The sequence below is a fragment of the Acromyrmex echinatior genome, chromosome 3 (assembly GCF_024713525.1).
Source record: "Acromyrmex echinatior isolate Ae372 chromosome 3, ASM2471352v2, whole genome shotgun sequence".
NCBI classification, from domain to species: Eukaryota; Metazoa; Arthropoda; class Insecta; order Hymenoptera; family Formicidae; genus Acromyrmex; species Acromyrmex echinatior.
The window spans coordinates 13,597,933-13,618,759 of record NC_141854.1 but is presented as its reverse complement, the minus strand read 5'-3'; the positions used below and the strand labels follow the sequence as shown (position 1 = coordinate 13,618,759).

Sequence of the window (20,827 nt, the reverse complement as noted above, 5' to 3'; positions counted from 1 at the left end):
ATTTTTATATCATTTTGAATTTATCATCAAGTTTAAATAACATATATGAATAACATATAATTAATATATTTGATAGAGTCTTAAAATGGCATATGTAAGTTGCAACGTAATTAAATTTTGATCGTAATACAAAATTCTCCAACATGTCATATATTGTAATAATATATTAAATACATTAAAACAATCTTTTTTGCAACTTTAACCACACATTTCTCAAAATTGAGACGTAATAGAACAATTAAATAAACGAGAGCGTATTCAGCGCTTGTAAAATTTAGAAGAAACAACTATCTTTGTTCCTGTGCAACTTTTTGAAATAAATAAATATATGATATTATAAAATTCTTAAAACATGGATACAAGAAATTTGTAAAAATATATCAAGAAGATTTCTCTGAGAGAGAGAGTAGGTCGAAGACAGTCGGGAAACTCGATCGAGCGGAAGTATCACCGGCTGTGGTACTTGACCATGAAAAGACACCTTGGCTATGCGCGAAACCACGGATGAAGGTTACCATTACTATCGCATGTCGAAGAGCGAGAGGCGCTTTCTGTAGCTAAGAGAAAGTCGAGACACTTTCCAGAGATAATTCCCGATAGTAATTGCACCTAGCAAGTGGAACAGAAATTCTCGCGTGATGTAAAAGTGGGTCATTACAATATGATAAATTTTGCAAAAAAGTTACGAAATATCTGTTAAAAAAATTAATGTATAATATAAAAAAAAATAATAAAATTTAAACGTATCGAATAAGTAAAATGTTATTAAAGGAAACATCTCTGTTTTTATAGAAATATATTATACAAAATATGTATAAAGTAATATATGTGTGTGTGTGTGTGTGTGTGTGTGTGTGTGTGTATGCATGTGTATATATATATATATATATATAATAATATATATATACAGGATGTTTCAGAAATAGTTGGCCAAACTCTAAGAATATATTCCCCTCATTGTAAGGATGAAAAAACTCATATAAACATGGATTTGGAAACTTTTCTTTTCCAAGTTATAAGCATTTTTTTATTTTATACTTATACCTATATTTTATTTTATACTTATATCTATATTTTATTTTATACTTATATCTATATTTTATTTTATACTTGTATCTATTTTTTATTTTATATTTATATCTATATTTTCATTACAAAAATTGATGAAAATGATTTCCTTCCGCATCAATGCATGCTTCGTATCAACGTCGCATGGATTGTCGAAGACGTTCAAAAATTCTGTATCGATGTGGAAGGAAATCTAACAATTTCTGCAATAAAAATATAAGTATAAAATAAAAAAAATAGATACAAATATAAAATAAAATATAGATATAAGTATAAAATAAAAAAAATATTTATAACTTGGAAAGGAAACGTTTCCGAACCCATATTTATATGACTTTTTTTCATCCTTACAATGAGTGAAATATGCTCTTAAAGTTTGGCCAATTATTTTTGAAAGACCCTGTATATATATATATATTATTTACATATATATATATATATGTAAAATATGTAAGTGAACTATATGTAAAGTGAATAATTTAAGAATATGTAAAAATTTTAGATATTAATACTAAATTACTATTAATCAAGTTATTATTAAATATTATGTAACGTAATTAGCAGGAATGATAGTTAAATAAATAAAAAATGTGAATTTAAAAGTAATATTATAACTAATAATACGAAGTATATTACATAATGTAAATATATTTTAAAATATTAATTATAAAATATACAATGTTACCAAAAATTAATCCTGAATAAATATTTATTACTTGTCATACTATTATGTTCCATTCTTACTCTAAACTTCTGCTAAATTTTATTACTTTTTTTTTTAAATTAATAATTATATACCATTTTCGGAAATTATATCATGCTATATAAATGTTAAAACATGATACATATCGTGGCTTATATTTTATATTATATTTCTATTCATTTTAATATACAGCTGCTCAACGATAGTATATTTCAATCATTGCTCACTATGAAAACGGATATCGAATTTATCAAGGGAAATAGTAGGCGTCTGACGAGGACGAGTCTACGTCTTTAGTTATCGTCCATTATATACGTCGCCGACGTCTATTATAGATATATGTAACCGCTGTTACATAATATTACCGTTTACAATGAGCACGGCACGTCGGCGAGACGTGTCAGTCGGCGGTAAACAATGATTTCCGTGCTCTCGTTCGAGGAATTGCGCGGTCGTAGTCATCATAATTTCCTACACGTATTTTGCTTAGTTATCTATTTTCCACTTCGATTCATTTAGTTGCTACTCCTATTACACACATACACACACACACACACACACACACACACATACACACACACACGTACACGCACGCATGCTGGCACGCACGCACACGCACACACGCACGCACGCACGCACGCACGCACGCGTACGCGCGTATACTTGTATATGTACATATATTTACATATCGAAATATGTATATTACTCATTTGCTACAAACGATATTTCAAAAATTGTTATTTTTTAACTGCTTGCAGAAAAAGAATGAAAACTTGAAAAAAAGGACATACTTTTATTCCTCTAACAATAAGTTATTACATCAAAATTTTATTACAAAATTAATAATATAAAATTTTAATAATTTTAAACATTAAAATTAATTTTCTAGAAAACTTTAAAGATAGCCTAAACAAGATATTAAACAAGTATAGTTCGTATCATTAATATATTATTACCTATTAGATTCTAATTGGTATGCAAATATTGATAATGAAGGAAATTTAAAGGAAATTTGATATCTCTCTTATAGATAATATAAGTTTTTACTAAAAACAAACAACTCTAACGAAACATCTTCCTCGTACAATAGTTAGAATGAAATAATACTATAAAAACTATACTATTAACAATAAATTTAAATATTTAGTTACGATGTTAACAACTATGCAAACTATATTACTTGAAATTATCTTACTCATTTAATTAATTTGTTTTCAAAATTCAGATAAAGTTTTATCCGACACGTTATATATTAAATTGTAGGTTGGAAAATAACTCGTCGTAATAGCACCAAAAATCATTTTGTTCTTATATAACTCGACTGGAACTGCTCACTGGATCGAATGTTCAAGTTATTTTGAGAAACTAAATTTCCGTAAAATCGTTTAAAATTGTTATTTCTCTATTTTTGTCTTGTGACGTCTTGAGCGTGAAATGCAGTCAAATTAATAAAATCAGACTTCAACAGTATTCAAAAGAATTCCATGCGATATTTTCCAGATTAACATGGTCACAAATTTCTTAAATTCTTATTATTAATAAATCGCGCAAATAAAATCATTATTGCGCCAGGAAAATCGTTAATAGGATTCTCCTAGTTTTTATAAAAAATAAAAGTAATGATGAAAATAATTTAATGGAAAGAATTTGTTAGAAATAATGACATCTTTCTGCGTGTGTGAGTCAAATAAAATAATTGCAATCAAATATATAGTTAAAAATTAATAAAAAAATAATTTTAAAGTAAATTTATTTTTAGGTGTAATAGAAAATTAAGATATTATTAAACCAATACGACATTGCGATCTCTGTCATACCAGAATTTAAATTATAATATTAATATTATATAAATTATTATTATATAATTATTAATATTATATAAATTGCTTAAATTTATATTACATATAAATGCTGAGTGATTTTTTTAAACACTATATATATTATCCCTTTCAAGTTTTCTTTGTAAGTTCATTAAATTATATTGCACTTTTGTTCCGTACATCTTTAAAAAAGAAAAGAAAAACTTATTTATAGTGTTTATATTTCGGTCATAAAAGAGAGAGAGAGAGAGAGAGAGAGAGAGACTGAATGCAAACTATCGCATATTGTTTTACTGATAAGATCGATTAACACAAATGATGCAAAGAGATGCACACGTTCAAGAGAAATACCTGCTAATAATTTGGCAAATGATGCGTGGCGGAATTACGACGTTCACTCCACCATGTACGACACGTGGAGCATTATTGATCGTTGCCAGAATAGAAAGACAAGATATATATATATATATATAAAATGTGTGTGTGTGTGTGTGTGTGTGTGTGTGTGACCCCTGCAGCACACAGTTAACCAATAAGATGTTACACACATTGATATATTATGCATCTTGCTGGCTGGCGGATCATCATTAGTGTCTGCTGAATGGCTCAAATAAAGCACATTGACGCGTTCGTAGTTAATTTATTAACTCACATAAAACACAATTTTTAATACATATATTTTAAAGATTTTATTTTTATATAAAAATAATAAGATTTTTTACCATTTTTACAAATATTTTGTTATTTTAACAGAGACTTTTTTAGAATTTTATAAAATAATAACTTTTATAACGCAATATATTGTCATACTTTGCACACTATACGATTTATATCTAAATATCTTTTTTTCTCTTTTGTATGATACAATAATTGAACTATTGATATATAAAAAGTGTATCAAAATTCTTTTTTTTTAAATTATAATATTAAAACAATGTTATTGTATTCTTCATCGGAGATCAATGCAATGCAAAATATATGATTAAAGTTCTATCCAAATATACATATAAATATAAATATATTCTATAATTTTGCATTATATCAACAGTTTTCTCATATATTAAATATTTATATTTTTACAAGTAATTTTATGATAATTTTATAAAGCAGATATCTATATGCTGAAATATAATTATATTATAATTCAATAAAAACATCTAGTTCTATGATGTATTAATAAAAAGTAACAACTTTTTTAATTCCATGCAAAAAGATGCTAATTCTTTTTAGCAAATAAATTTTATTTCTATAATTATAAAAAAATATTTTACAGCAATTGTAGCAATTGTTATAAGAGAGAGGAAATAAAGATTAATTTTCCTAAATAAATAATTTTCATAAATAAAAATATTTCCGTAGTACAAGTAATGATTAAAATCTTATTATTATTTTAATAGCTATAATTATTCTTTCATTTAATTGAGAATTCTCTCATTTCCGACAATGATAATAATTCACGAGACACTTAAATTTCATTATTGCCATGATTATTTTGTGACATCCTGCTAAATCGAGAGAATCCCCTTCCCGTCTCCGTAAACCCCGTAAACGGAGACGATAATTGCACGTGGCAAGCAGCATCAGCGATGCGATGCCAGCAACAACGGCGGTGGCGACCACGCGCGGTGGCGGTGCCGGCGGCGGCACGATAGAGTACGCACCGCCGAGCCGGGTGACCGACCTTTACGTAACGCGCGGCTGTTTGCGCGCCGTGCCGCGTCGGCATGGGTGACGTCTCCGCTGCAACGACGATACGTCGACCGTTGCAGCTGCACCAACGCGGCTCAGTCCGCGCGACGCGTTCGCGATGCGACCGTTTATGCTGTATTCTTTCCCTTCCCGCCTTTCGCTTCTCCCTTCGTGGTTGGCCAGCGGCCGGCCGGATGCAGTTACATTGCGCTCCGCATGCAACTCGGAGGAAGATCGTCGCAATATCTCCACATTCATAAATTAGGCTACCATACATACGATTTAATAGATTATAAATAATTGTTTTTTTAAGCAAATTTATTATCTGAAAAAGTAGGAAATATGTCGACAATATTTTGAAAATAAAAAACTTTTTTTTTAATTATGTAAAGGAAAAACAGAATTTTTTATCAGAGAGAGTATAAATAACTGTTTTTATAAATTACAAAATAGTTGTGTATGCTTTCAAACTCATAAAGATATGAATTATAGAAATTTAGGAGAATTTTATTCAGTTTCATTATTCTTATATAAAATATAAAGTATTATGTAGGTCAATAAATTCATATTCATTAATTAAATTAGTATTCATTTTTTCAACGTATATTTGATATATTTGATTCATTTTATATGCACTTTACTTTAAAGACGAATTAAATCGCACTTTATATAATAATCTGTAAAAGTGGAATGATCACAAAAAGAGAGAGACAGAGAGAGAGAAACTCATGATTTCCTGTCAAATTTTCACATACTGAAGTTCCTTTAATAAGAAATTCACTAATTTATCACACTCACAATCCGTGAAGACTAAACAACTCTTACATTCTTATTCCCTTGACACGCTATCTGTCATGATTCCAATTCTCGAGAATGCTGAGAATGCACAAGCTCGACAGCATGTGCAGCAACAGCTATTGCTCCGATTTTCACGTGAGCACTTTAGAAGAGTATATTCTCCGTATGACGCTCCGTTAACTCGGTTCTCGAACTCGGCATTGACAGTCCCACTCTTCTCTCTCTCTTCTCTCTTTTTCTTTCGTTCCAAACTGTTCGTCTTCTTTCCAACGAAGGTCAGCAGCCGTCTGTCGCGCCTGGTTGAGCACGCGGCATCGAACCTTTCTGTGTGCGTCAGTGCATCATCGTATAATTTAGAAATCTCATGAATACAACAAAACTGTTTAATCTTTTAGATTCAGAATAATAGTTTGATAGCCTCGGTTTTATAATTGCAAATTTGATTAATTTCTGTTTTTATAGTAAATGTCAAATTTAAAAAGTTAGATCTAAATAGTATAGATATTTTTGAATTTTCATTTTGCGATTTAAGATATGCTGAGAAATTGTGTTTGATAAGTCTGAATTATAATCTGAATTATATAAAAATGATTACATAATTATTATTGTCAACTTTAGAATTTTATTTAAAAAGGGATCCATACTTTTACTAATAAATTTAAGTAAATTGTAATTCGATAATACTTTAAAATTTCATTAATTTCTTAAGATATAGATAACGATATCTGCACAGATTTGATTTCTTTGTGTTGTGTTTTTGAATATCAAAAGTTCAGATACTTAAAGGATACACAAGATTCAATCTGATGACATTTTGAAAGAAGCAAGTCAACTTATTTAATAAATGCTTATCGTACGATAGGTTATAGGATTTATGCAGTAATGATTTAGATTAGTCTAAATGGGAGATCGTTAGGAAGCACGCGTTCTAATGATCGGGTCGATTGCCTGCAGTGAGCAAACGATCGATCATTCGAGGCGGACCTTGGCATTCGATCGAACAGACAGGAAGAGCATTTTTTACAATGTATTCAAAGAATGATCACGCTAATGAATGAACTTGTTCAGCAATATCCCGTTGTATTTCTTATAGCTTAACATTGACGCGAGAAATACCGTTCCATTGAACGCATAAATATTTATATAATTAATGCAATTGGAAATATAACTTGATTTCTCGATAATTATATATGACTATATATAATTATATATGACTATATATCAATAATAATAATTTCACACTGAAAGAGAAGATTGGTTGCTGCAACAATTTAGACAGTAAAATCTCTAATATTTGGTATACTGAACAAATACAAAGAACGATATATATAAGCCGGATTATGTAACTTATCTTTTAGTGTTGTGAAGCTTGAATTTGGAGATCCGATTTGAAACCTAATTATTGCGCGAATATTGTTGTATAAGTCTTTTATCTTAAACTTGAAAAATCTTGTTATTATTGAATTACACATGTAATTCCTTTAAATTTATTAGTAATATGTTCGCAATTTATTTTGTTAATACATTATCGTTAAAAATCAAACTGATTGCTGCAGCTGATTAAAAATGCTATGCCATATTTTACTATCTAAATTGTTACAACAATCAATTTTTTCTTTATAGTGCAGAGCTACAAATTAAAGTAATTTATATGATCACGTTTTATACGATCACGAAATTAATTTTTTTAATTTAGAAGAATTTATGATAAAAATTTAACATTCTCTAAAATTTATTGTTTCTATTTTGTCCTAAAAGATAATGTGTAAATTATTAATTTATTTAATAATTAAATAAATATAATAATTAAATTTTAAAATACTTTATTTTCCTAAAACGGAAATTATCTAAGTTTAATTATAAAAAGTTATATGCTAATTTTTAATAATAATGTATTAAAAATTAATACAAAATAAATTGCGAACATGTTACTAATAAATTTAAAGGAATTACACGTGTAATTCAACAATAACAAGATTTTTCAAGTTTAAGATAAAAGAACTTATACAACAATATTCGCGCAATAATTAGGTCTTCAAATCAGGTCTTCAAATTTCAGCTTCGCAACATTAAAACATAAGCCGGCTTATATACATCGCTTTTTGTATTTGTTCAGTATATCAAATATTAGAGGTTTTTTCTGATGTTGCAAATCAGCATCATAATTTAAATCTAAGCATATCATTACAATTAATGAGTATTTAATACATATTCTGCTTCTTATTTATTTTAAAGACAGATGTTCACGCATAAAATAAGGCGATTATACAAATCGCCATCGCGTTGTACAGTAATTACTTTAATAATTGTTATTTGTTGGATAAAACTTTAACCTTATAAAAATAAATTGTCTTTCTTTTACAAAATATTTTTAAGATGATTATAAAACATTTTACAAATATAATTTACATTTTATATTAATTTAAAATAATTAAAATTATTATTTAAATAATTATTTTCAAAATGTTAAAAATTTGAAATTACGTGATAGTTTATTTAAGCATAAAATGCATTTTTTTAAAATTTATTTTATTATGGAGCACATAAAAAATCTCGATAAGCTACTTTTAATATTCGCGATACTGACATGAGCGTTGGAATTTTTCTTCGTCCAAGTAAGGGACTCTAGCTATGAAGGCAATGACATTGCTCACAATGCCAGGATGTGCCGCCGCCGTCACCGCCGCTGCCACCGCTGCCGCCGCCGCCGCCGCCGCCGCCGCCGCCGCCGCCGCCTGCATCGGCCGATGACATCGTCCGCGGTCGCTTCTATAAAATGTGCTTTGCCGCAAATACACGGCGCTTTTTTACGAGGCAGATTTCTGTGAAATTAAACAAGTCCAGACTGTCAACTGTAAAAAAAAATCTCTTAGACTATTCGGAATTTATGCACGACAATATAAGTGCATTCTTATGCAAAATATGCACCAAGGTATGAATCAATGATGCAATGCTCTTTCAAATACTCGTTTGATACGTTTAAATCATGTATGTAATATTGCATTATAAATATGTAAATTTATAAATATGTAAATTTATAAATAAAAGATATTGAAATACGCCATTGTGTGCCATTAAATATATTAAATTTTAAATTATTAGTTTATTTGTGAAATATCTGCTTTACATCTTTATTGTTCCATGTGGAATGCGTGAATCATAATACCAGTTATTAGTCATGAAACAGCATTTGCCGGCATTGATCACACTGTTTTTAAAACACTTTAAGAGAGAAAAAAAATTATGACTGAGTCTCTCTGATTTACAGAATCTTAAACTTTTCAAATTAGAACTCGTCCACCAATCGGTAGACATTTTACAAACTTGTATTCTCATGTTTCAGCACCGAATAGCCCACTCCACCTTAGCAACAGGGCTCACGTCTTGCTCCTGTTGAATAGACCTTTAGCTGCTCTCACGGACGCTGATCATGCAGTTAGATTGCGACCAGACTGGGGCAAGGTGAGGAAATACAAAACCAAAGCTTATACATATACTCTATACATGTGGACAACAAGATGCGTCTACTCTTTAAATCGAAAGGCAAACATTTCTATTTAACAATTTTAATCTAACAAATTTGGCAAAATGTTCTAATTAAAATAAAATCTAACATTCAAACATTATCTTTATCTTAACCTTAATTTATCAATTGTGTATATGTATTATTAAAGTACGTAACAATATATACGCTAATATTAATAACATTTTGTGCATATAGCAATACAAATTTTATTATAATCTCATTACTATTGTATACAAATTATTATTGAATTATAGCACATTAAATTACTTAAAATTAAAATTTATATTTTTCTTATAAAATATAAATTTATATCTTCAATATAAAATATAGTATTTTTTTGTAATTTAATATTAATATAATATATTTTTGTTTTGTATTAGGCGCACTATAGAAGAGGAATAGCTTTGTCAGCGCTTGGAAGACACGAAGAAGCGCTCTATGCTCTCTGCATTAGCGTGGCCATTGATAAAAATCCACAAGCTGTACGCCATGAATTAACCAAAGTATGTATTCCCACGTTGCTTTTTATTGTAAAAGCTAAACAAACATTCTATTATCAAATATTATTGTTTTATTGAAAGTTAATGAAATATATTTGTTCCAATTGTACAACACGAATTATTACATAAGTTTGGATAACTTTTAAACTATAAGGTTTAAAATTAATTAACTATCTACAGCGTCGATACTTCTCTAATAAATAGAATTGCGCGCAAACAGTTGAAGTTTTCCCGATAATTAAAAATCATTAAGTTGAAGTGTATCGAGAGAGTGAGATTTATGTGTATATCGACTCGATAATTTTTTATTACCGAAAAATTTCTGATTATGTTCACTTCGAGTTGCACAAATTCATCTAGTTCTTGTAATATTCCTGTAACTCATAGAACAAGTTCTTGAACGGAAAAATAAGACAAACCGTAGTCTGATCATAAGTAAGAGTATCCACATTCCTTGTGGAGCAATCGCTATCGTGCAACTGACGGAATGCGCCGCGGGGAATCAAATGCATCCATCTCTATCCGGAGAGCATCACTAACACAAAAGAAATGCGCGCCACGGCGTTTCCGGCACGACTACTGCCGGCCACGCAGCCTTAATGACTTGGTACGATGGTCGTCAGGTGAGTGACCTGTACGCCAAGAGCAACAATAACCATATTTGCGAGCGAAACGGATACTACGCTACTCTCGCGAACAAATGTGCCGTTTCCACGTGTTGTTTCACGCGGCTCGCGACAGCGTCGATATATCGATCTTCTGCCGTGTGACGCACGGCCCCCGCGCTCGTCGCTGCGTTCTCTACCCTCTCATACATACATAATGTAAAATCCTTTTCTTCTGCGTCGAATCTTTTAAGTAAAATTTCTTATTCTTACATCTTTTAAGGAAACTCTTATTCATTCATCTGTCAATTTCTCATCTTGAGATGCATGTAACGTGGCATCTTGTTGCACTCTCTGTTATGCAAACTGCGGAGATTTTCTTACGTAAAGATTTGAACGATATCTTACCTTGAAATTGTTTAATATTGTTAAAATGATCACAACCGAAATACCAATTGTGAGGCTTATGTCCAAGCTATAAAATATGAGATGTCGTATTTCAATTAATATTTGACATTGAAGCTGCTCGATCGACGTTAAGTTTCGCAATATTGCGTCACACGCGAATATTTGCGAGGCCTGAAATGCAATTACGTATAGTAACAATCGATGAATATTAAAGAATTCAATACGACTGGTCACGTCAAATTTTGACGCTAAATAATTTAAAAAGCGGAGCATGTTGAATTTCGAGCGTACGGCGATTACATAAGCGAGTGCCCGATGGCAGAATCATTGATGCAAGCTGCACCGCCACTTATGTAAGAGACCAGGGAATCATTCTTTCCCGCTGAATCCGTCGGTTAGGTCCGTATTATGGAAGGCGCACTTTTACTTTCATCGTCCGAAAATGTCTGGGATTACTCAACTGTGTTATTTCATGCGTTAATTGCGTCGATTTAGCGACCAGTTGGATATCCGTCAATCTTACAATTAGAAGCATCTCATATAAGACACTTCAAGAAAGAAATACGCGCTATTAAAGAAACAAGTGGAATTTGTTCATTGCTAACAAAAGTTTTATTTGAAATTCTTATATGTTAGTTTATTAATTCTTAATATTGATTCTTTGTGTTAAAATAATGATTCTCTATTCATAATAATGACAATATCTTATAACAATTCAAAAAAAATTTTACCCTTTGTTAAATTTCTTTTTAGCAAAAAAAGATATTTTTAAATTGTTTTAACGCATATTAATATTTTTATATACTTATTTTTTTATACATATTTATACATATTTTATACATATTTATTATAAAACTCTACGTCTATTTGAATTTAAAAAATTCAAAAGTTACCTATATATAAGTTCTAATATAAAAAGTTATAAATAATTAATATTTTAAGTCGAATGTATTGTATTATAAAGTAATACTAAAATTATATAAATTAAGTAAACTTATTTTTTACAATAAGATTTCATTATATATGGTTCTATCTTGTAAAACATTTCAGTATTTATAATTAAAAGAACCTGCTTTGTAAAGTAATTAATTTATTCTAATAATTGCTAATCGTTTTACATTTAATATACAAATTTATTCGATTGATACCAAGTTTGTGAATATGTGCTACAGATCCTGCATAGAGTGCTATCGCCTAAGGTACATCGGCAAAATGTCCTCTCATCACGTACGCCGTATAGTTTAACAAAGAGCGCGTTACGCACGAGAAATCGTCATCAACTAATGAATTCCAATCGCAGTCGACGCGCTACTCTGAACAGGTCTGATTGCGAGGACAACAGCAGTGGCGAAGAAGAATTCATACAGGTGCTTTTTTAAAAAAAATATCTGATTTTGTGACTTGTTAGATATTTTTTATACTTGGTAAAAAGAGCTAGAATAAAATTATATATCATTCGATACAAAAAACAATCACAAAGTACTTAATAAGCTATTATTAAACACTTGAATGAGTATAATTATTGTTAACAGTATCATTAAGAATAAAAAATACAATATCACTGACAGCATAATCATTATTTATTAACAGTAAACAGCTAAAATAAATATTGTACTAATATCCTTTTTTATTATTCGTTTTATTATTATCTTTTTTATTATTCGTTCTTTTTTATTATATTTTTTTACTTATTTAATTTTTTAAATTTTATTCTATTTATTGATATGTCTTTAACTATTTGTTTAGTTTTTACACAATTATTCAAGGCTTACTTACTCAATTTATTCTTTTCATTTTACAGACAATAAACAGAAGAATTAGATCCTCCATCGTATCGCAAGTCAACACAAAGCTACAAGCAAATTTAGATCGTGTATATCAGGATATAGAAAAATTGAAAAGTAAGTATTGTCACCCACCGATACAAACACTTCTTTTGTATTCGTAAAAATATCTTAAGACGATGCTATTTGTAGGAATCGAATCAAGACCCGCCGAAATTCTCTTGCCAACTCTTTCCGGCGGTACTGCTGGAGAATTGGATTGCATTTTATGTTGCCGCCTGCTTTGGAAACCCGTCACGACACCCTGTGGTCACACCTATTGCTGGATGTGTCTGGACCGTTGCCTGGATTACTCTTCAGCTTGTCCTTTGTGTGTTACATCTTTAGCTGACGTAAGAGAACTTCTACATAAATGTTAATTTTGTAGAAATGCTTTGAATAGTATTATTTTCACGCAAAAGTTTGATTCAATTACATATTAATATAATAAATTATTAAATTTTTATAATCCTGTTTTTCAAATTAGCTCTGTAGTTATAGAAAAGTTGTAGCACAATTTAAACAACAAAGAATTAATTTTAATAAAAATATAAAGAATTTAAGATTTAAAAGAATTTAAAATAATTTTATTTTCAAAATCAAATATTGAATAGAATTAATAAATCAATGCATTTATAAAAGAAAAAGCTGTTTTTTTTCTTTTCTATAAATTCTATTATAATTCAATGAAATGGAATTGTCTTTAAATTATTAAAACTTTGGATTATTTACAGCACAGAATAGTGTTGCCTTCATTCAAAGCTATTAGCCTTTTCTTTCTTCGCTATTACAGTCATTTACATTTATGTAACTAATGCATTCCACATTTTTCTCTAAAGAATTCTTAAATTTTGTTCGTTATTCATGAGCTCTTGATCTCAAAGAGCTTGACAGGGAAATGCATTGACGCGACATATTCCGTAACAACACCTGTTTATAAATGAGACATGATGCTTTCTAGCGGTTAACGACGATGCCGCAGATTGAAATGATTATTGTTTGCGGTCGTCAAGACGGTTCGTCACGAGCTTCCGCATTCGTGGCGTCATTACCAATTGTCTGTATTATATTTAATGACGATGAGGACGACGACGTCAACGATGATCTTACGGCGCGCTACTCTTTGTTTTTTTTTCATTTTATCTTCGTAATATATCGGTGATTGCATTTGATTCTTTAGAAATATTCTTCTTGCGACATTCTCTTTCTGCTATTGGATATAACTAATAATATTATATAAGTCATATTTCTTTTTGGGATATTACAATATTATTATTAATATTTAAATTTGTAACATTTACGAAAAATAATTTAAAAAAAAAAATTTTAAGTATTCTAATGCTGAAAAAAAAAAGCAAGTATCCTTATTACATAACGATACTTATCATATAAAATAATATAATAATAACTCTTTTCTTTTCTTATTTTTTTATCTTAAATAGTTTTTATGCATCCACATATGTATTATTTTTAAGCGTACAAATCCCGATCCAAAATACTCGTTTTAGAAAATTTATTTGCTTTTTTGAAATCGATATCATGAATGGTATGATTTTACTTGTCGTGATTATTTAAATTATTTTATTAACTAATTAACCTTTTTTGCTTTCAGTATCTAGCCAGTAGCCAAAAAACTGTAACGGATTTCGTAGAGAGAGCGCTTAAAACAGTGGCGCCCGCGGAATATACTTCCAGAGCTGTGAGTCATCAGCTCGAACTAGTCCAAGGACTGGGACTTTTGGATAACGAACAGATTGCCGTTTTTATTTGCACGACAGCATTTCCCTGCGTTGCCTGTCCCCTGTTTGTCTACGAGCCTAGATATAGGCTGATGGTCAGAAGATGTGTGGACAGCGGAATGCGCCAGTTCGGAATTGCTGCGTGTCTCAACAAAGAAGCAACAGGCACAAAGAGGTAATACAGATTTTATTTTACAATAATTTTAAGTTAAATTTTTTTTTATTTATATATAATCACAATTTAAATTAATATATTGAAATGCATAAATGTAATTTTTAAATATTTGGACTTTTAGCTATTTATCTCTTTTAATCAATCTTAATTTGTGATATTAATCGATTAGTTACAAAATAGATCGTTACTCAAACACTAATTATTAATAACATATTGTTTATAAAATAACGATTAATTAATATAAAATGTGAATAGAAGAAACTAAACTTTTGTTTTACAATTTATACGTACATTTATAATATATAATGCATGATTACATGAAGTTTACATATATCATATTACATATTAATATTGTATTATTAATATTATTAATATTATATTAGATTACATATTAATATTAAGGAAGAAGATAGTAATAGTCCTTTTTTAACTTAATGATTACATTTATTAAAATGTTCTTCAATATGGATTCAAAATGATGAAATATATTTATTTCTTAGGAATTTATAAAATTTATGAAATTTATAAGAATGTGGCTACACTGCATAACAAAAGGAAAAGGGAGGCCCTCACAAAAATAAATTTTTAAATGCTTGTGTTTAAAAATACACAATATTTGGTTACAAAATTATATATCGTTAAAAAAGTAAAATATTACTGAAAATATTACGGAATGTGTCTATGCAAATATATATAGATACACTAATACAGCTTCTTTTCTGCATATACAGTCATGAAATTTATTATTCAGTGCGTCATTATATCAATGTTTTCAAACTCTTTTTCAAATTAGTCCAACAATACTAGTTTAAAGTTTTGAAGTTTGAATTTTTTATAGTTTTTGAATTTTTGTAGTATAACTTTTTTGTAGTTTTTAACTTTTTTAAGTTTGAATTTTTTGTAGCATAGTTTTTTTAAAAGTACGCAATTGCAGCATTTTCAATTATGAATTCAATTCATAATCTACGGAAAAAAACCTATCAGAATCATCTATCACATGTCAAACATGAAAAAGTTTAAAAATGTTGCACAGTATCACTAAAACTCGCTATAATAGCAGAAATAAGAGAAGTTATTTATCTACAAGGATATAATTAATAATACCTTTTCTTTTATATATATATCTAAAAGTATTATATTAATATTTTAATCCATTCTTTTAGATATGCGGAATATGGAACTATCTTAGACATTCGAGATCGAGTATTGCTCAAAGATGGTTGCAGTATTCTCAGCACGGTCGGTGGTAGAAGATTTAGAGTTCTTTCTGGTGGAGAAAAGGATGGTTACGATACAGCACAAGTGGAATTTCTCAGGGATACCGTCGTACAACAAGATCAATTATTAAACCTTTTAGAGCTTCATGATAAGGTAAAAATTATATGAACAGTATAATAAAATACAATAAACTAAATCAAGTATTCTGACCAATTCAAGTATTCTACAAAAATTATATTATTTTTATTTACATTATAACACAAAAATATCAACTTACAACTTTAGCATTTCTGTATATTCGTTTGATAATAAAATTACAGTGTTATCTTAATTTTATTGTGCTAATTTTTGGTTTTAGTTATTTTTTTTTTATTCTTTTTTCTTTTTTAAATTAATATTGTTATTTGTAATATTAATTGGCTAAAAAGAGGGAAAAAAATATATTTTGTATGACGACAATAAAAATACAATCAATTTTTTAACAATTTACTTATCTCCTTAACTTCACAGGTACGAGCAAAAGGCCGAAGATGGTGGGACACAGTGTCGATCTCTCAGAAGTCCGAGATTCAACGAGTGTTCGGACGTATGCCAGACGTGGAAGAGGATTGGTCACGTTTACCGGACGGTCCATCATGGGCATGGTGGCTACTTGCAATTTTGCCATTGGGACCGCAGCTGCAGGTGGGTATTTTGGGCACTACTAGTTTGGAGAAACGGCTACGAGCCATTGAGAAAACTCTTGATCACATGGAGCAAAGACAACTGACAATCGCGGCTGCCCCTTCCGAGCAAACTACGACATCATCAAGCATCTGTAGAGACGGAAGAGCAATTACAGAGACAGCAATGTCGGTTATTCAGCAATCATAGAAAGCAACGAAGTATCGCGATACTTTAGAAGCACCAATGTCATTCTGTGGCCTGGAAATAGGTTCGTTCCTGTATCTTGTATAGAGAAGAAATTTCAAGTAGCAAGAGACAGCAATCTTAAGTGAAAAGAAATTACTTCAAAAGCTATAAAATTATTAAAAGCTATAAATTTATTAAATAATTCTCTAATTTGGCGAGCAAAGTTTGATATGTCATTCGATAGAATCGATCAAGACATAGAGATGTGCAAATCAAGATTTTTACATTGAATCGAATTTTATTTCTTTATTTGGACTCAAATCGATCCAAGTTGACAAAACTTCTCCTGAATCAAATGGAATTGTTAAAATGTGGCTTTTAATTAACAACATATTATTAGATTAATTGCTAATATATAGATAATAAAAAAAATTTCTTTCTGTTTTACTTAGTAGCAAGAAATATGGTTTTATAAGAATATCGATAAGTGTATGTGATTCGTATTTGAACCTCTTAGATTCGAAATTTTTTAGTCGAACTTGAATCATAAAGACTCAGATCTGAATAGAATTGAATCTTAATTCGATTTAAATCGATCCATACTTCGCACATCTCTATTAAGATATCTTTTTCCACAAAGTGCAAGTCTTGAATGTTGCATTTACTAAGCCTATATTTACGATCTTATCGCATTCTGATGGGAGACACGACATTTCTCTACAGCCATGTCACAGGAGGGCATTTTTGTCATTTACTTTTTAAGCTAGTAATTTAATTATTGAATCTTTTCTACGTCGATCTCTCATCCGTCGCTCTCGCGACGAACGATTGACCCTTCGATTCTATTTAACATCTATGTACCTAACATCTATGAGATGCGTGAAATCTTAGAACGTCTCGAATGAAAATTGGGTCGATCGATCAGCGAATACACCTATCCTTTGATTTCGTTCGAAGAAGTTTTGAGCGGCTCCTTCTCTCTCTTTTTAGATCTAGGAAGGAAAGTTTGGAAGTATCTTTCATTGATTTTGATAATCTTTGAATGTTTCTATTATTTTTTAACAGTTCTATAGCATATTCGATGAGGCTTATTGAAATCGATGAGGCACATTTCCAGATATTTCCGAGTAAGTTAAGTTTTAATTCGAGCACCTTACATCTCGTGCTCGTTATCTTCTGTTGGGCGCCTTATCGATGAAGTGACGAAAAGAAATGGATCCGACTAAACTGCGAAGTGTGTGATAATTAATTATTATTAGTTTAACTTACAAGGAAAGGGACCCAACAGTTCTCCTCTGATTTTGATGAGCTTTGAGTACGTTGTTCTTTAAACAAATAAATGGCACACATTTTTTTATACGTGATCTATCTCACTTTTAAGGAGTGAAATACTTTTTAAAAAAAATCTTTTCTTTCGAAGCAAATATTATCGAAACTAAGAGATAAAAAATATTTAAAATAAAAGTTAGATGATTTTAAGAGTACTTTATAATTATAATAAAAAATATTTTTGAAAATTATTTATTTACATATCCCTACCACTTAACTTTTTTTCTAAATTTAGATTTTTTTTAATGATAAAATTAAAGATTGTTTTAAGAATTAATTTAATTATATACGAATTCAACCAAATATAAAGTTATTTTCCAAAGTATCATTTTTGAAAAATAATTACAAACGCCTCTATACTTATAACATCCGTATTTCTTCATACGCTCGATTTTTTACGCAGCATGTTTTACTGCGCATTTTTATATAACAGGAAATAACGGTATAAAGTAAACAAATCCATTCGCAAACACTGTGCATACGTAATAATCACGGAAATTTTTATCGTGCACTAGACAACATTCACGTTATCACATTAATCTCTTAATGTCTGAATGAAATCTTAGCTCCAAAATTGAAGATATAGCAGAATGATGTACACGCAATGAAATTATGCACATATCTATGCATGTAAAGTTAATAGGAGTACATGTTGCGCGATATCTATTGATAAATTGAAAATTGTGTGATATATGAATTTATCTTATGTGAGTGTGGCATGTCTCATCGGCCAAGGTATGTTATTATTTACATGAATAATTTCGCATTTATTCTTTTTTATTATTTTTGTTTTTTATTATTATATTATTTTATCTTAGTAGATTTTGTTTAATCTTTTAATGTTGAGCGGAAATGTATCATTCCGAATAACATAAAAGATAATAATCGGTCTGCAAATTTTTGAAGAGAAACACGTTTTTCTGAAAACATAAAAAATAATAACTGACTTGTCAATTTTGAAAAAGGATGATACGTTCTTTTCGAAGGATATCTCTGTCCAGAAGTCGATGGTATACTTTGTGAATTACAATAGAATTATGGAGAGTTGAAAGGTAAGAACATCTTCGAATCAATACTGAATAATTAATAATTTGTCCAAATAGACTTTAATTGTAATACTTATATAAAATAAAAGGGACTATATATAGAACATTTGTAATCATAACATTTAATTTTATTTTACAGATTATCAATAAGAAAAAAGAAAAGAAGAAAAAACAATATGAATATGAAAAGGAAAAGCCGATGTGAGCCGACACAAGTTATTTGTGTGTAAATATATAGGTGTAGTAACAAAATATCCATTATTTTTGCATGAAATTGAAGGCTTTATTTATAATAGTATAGTTAGAATGATCCGATTTAGGTCAAATATGCATCGTTTTGTTTGATAACTTGTTGCCATTTTGAAGGTAAATCCATTATGCCTCTCATAGAAATCCTCGTCCCTATTGGCAAAAAACTGGAACAGTCGATTTTCACAAGCTTCTCTTGAGATGAATTTTTCACCAGCAAAATCATTCGCTATAGACAGGAACAGGTGGTAATCACTTGGAGCCAGGTCCGGACTATAAGGTGGATGCATAAGAACCTCCCAACCAAGCTCCCGAAGCTTCTGACGAGTCACTATCGATGTGTGTGGCCTTGCGTTGTCCTGATGGAACACAATTCCTCTCCTATTGGCCAACGCTGGCCTCTTCTGGGCGATTGCTTCAGACGGAATTGACAATACAGGTCCGAATTAAGAGTTTGCCCGTAGGGGAGCAGCTTATAGTAGATGATTCCCTGTCAATCCCACCAAATACACAGCAAAACCTTCCTGACCGTCAATCCTGGCTTGGCCATCGTTTGCGCCGGCTCACCGCGATTCGACTACGACCATTTTCGCTTGACGTTGACATAAGTGACCCACTTTTCATCACCAGTCACCACCCGCTTCAGAAATGGGTTGATTTTGTTGCGATTCAGCAGCAATTCGCAGATGGAAATTCGGTCCATGAGGTTTTTTTGCGTTAACTCGTGTGGCACCCATACATCGAGCTTCTTTTTGTATCCAGCCTTATTCAAGTGGTTCCAAACGATGTTTTGTGCAATGTTTAGCTCCTGGGCAATCGAAACAGTGCTTACATGACGGTCGGACTCGACGATTTCCATTATTTTATCGACATTTTCGACAATTGGCCTTCCAGAGCGTGGTGCATCTTTGACATCAAAATTACCGGAACGGAATCGACGAAATCAAAATTGCGCGTGATTGGCTGTTACAGTATCAGGACCATAAACACTATTCACATTTTCAGCCGCCTGGCTTGCGTTTTCGCCTTTATCGAAGAAAAATTGTAAAATATGGCGTATTTTCTCTTTGCTGGTATCCATCTTTGACGCGCGCTCAAACAATACTGAGTCAAGCAATCACAAAACTGTCTGAGAACTTTTTTTAGTACGAAATCTTATCTTTCTTAACGCCATCTAGACCCGATCGCACTTATACTCGTACAACGCGAGATACAGATTACTAAAGCCATCTATTGGAAAAATAATGGATTTCTTTTTACTATACCTTATATTATAATT

The 20,827-nt window shown here is 30.3% G+C and overlaps 1 protein-coding gene across 1 annotated transcript in view; it reads left to right on the top strand.

Moving 5' to 3' along the window:
- The window catches only part of LOC105144049 (LON peptidase N-terminal domain and RING finger protein 3), a 43,796-nt gene extending 24,302 nt beyond the window's left edge, over positions 1-19,494 (top strand). The window contains exons 2-9 of the mRNA XM_011052708.2: positions 9,422-9,540; positions 9,985-10,107; positions 12,290-12,484; positions 12,919-13,018; positions 13,094-13,293; positions 14,553-14,854; positions 16,018-16,225; positions 16,583-19,494. Of these exons, the coding sequence (XP_011051010.1) occupies positions 9,422-9,540; positions 9,985-10,107; positions 12,290-12,484; positions 12,919-13,018; positions 13,094-13,293; positions 14,553-14,854; positions 16,018-16,225; positions 16,583-16,945 (1,610 nt within the window). The 3' untranslated portion in view covers positions 16,946-19,494. The remainder of the gene's footprint in view (positions 1-9,421; positions 9,541-9,984; positions 10,108-12,289; positions 12,485-12,918; positions 13,019-13,093; positions 13,294-14,552; positions 14,855-16,017; positions 16,226-16,582) is intronic.
- Positions 19,495-20,827: the final 1,333 nt, after the last annotated feature.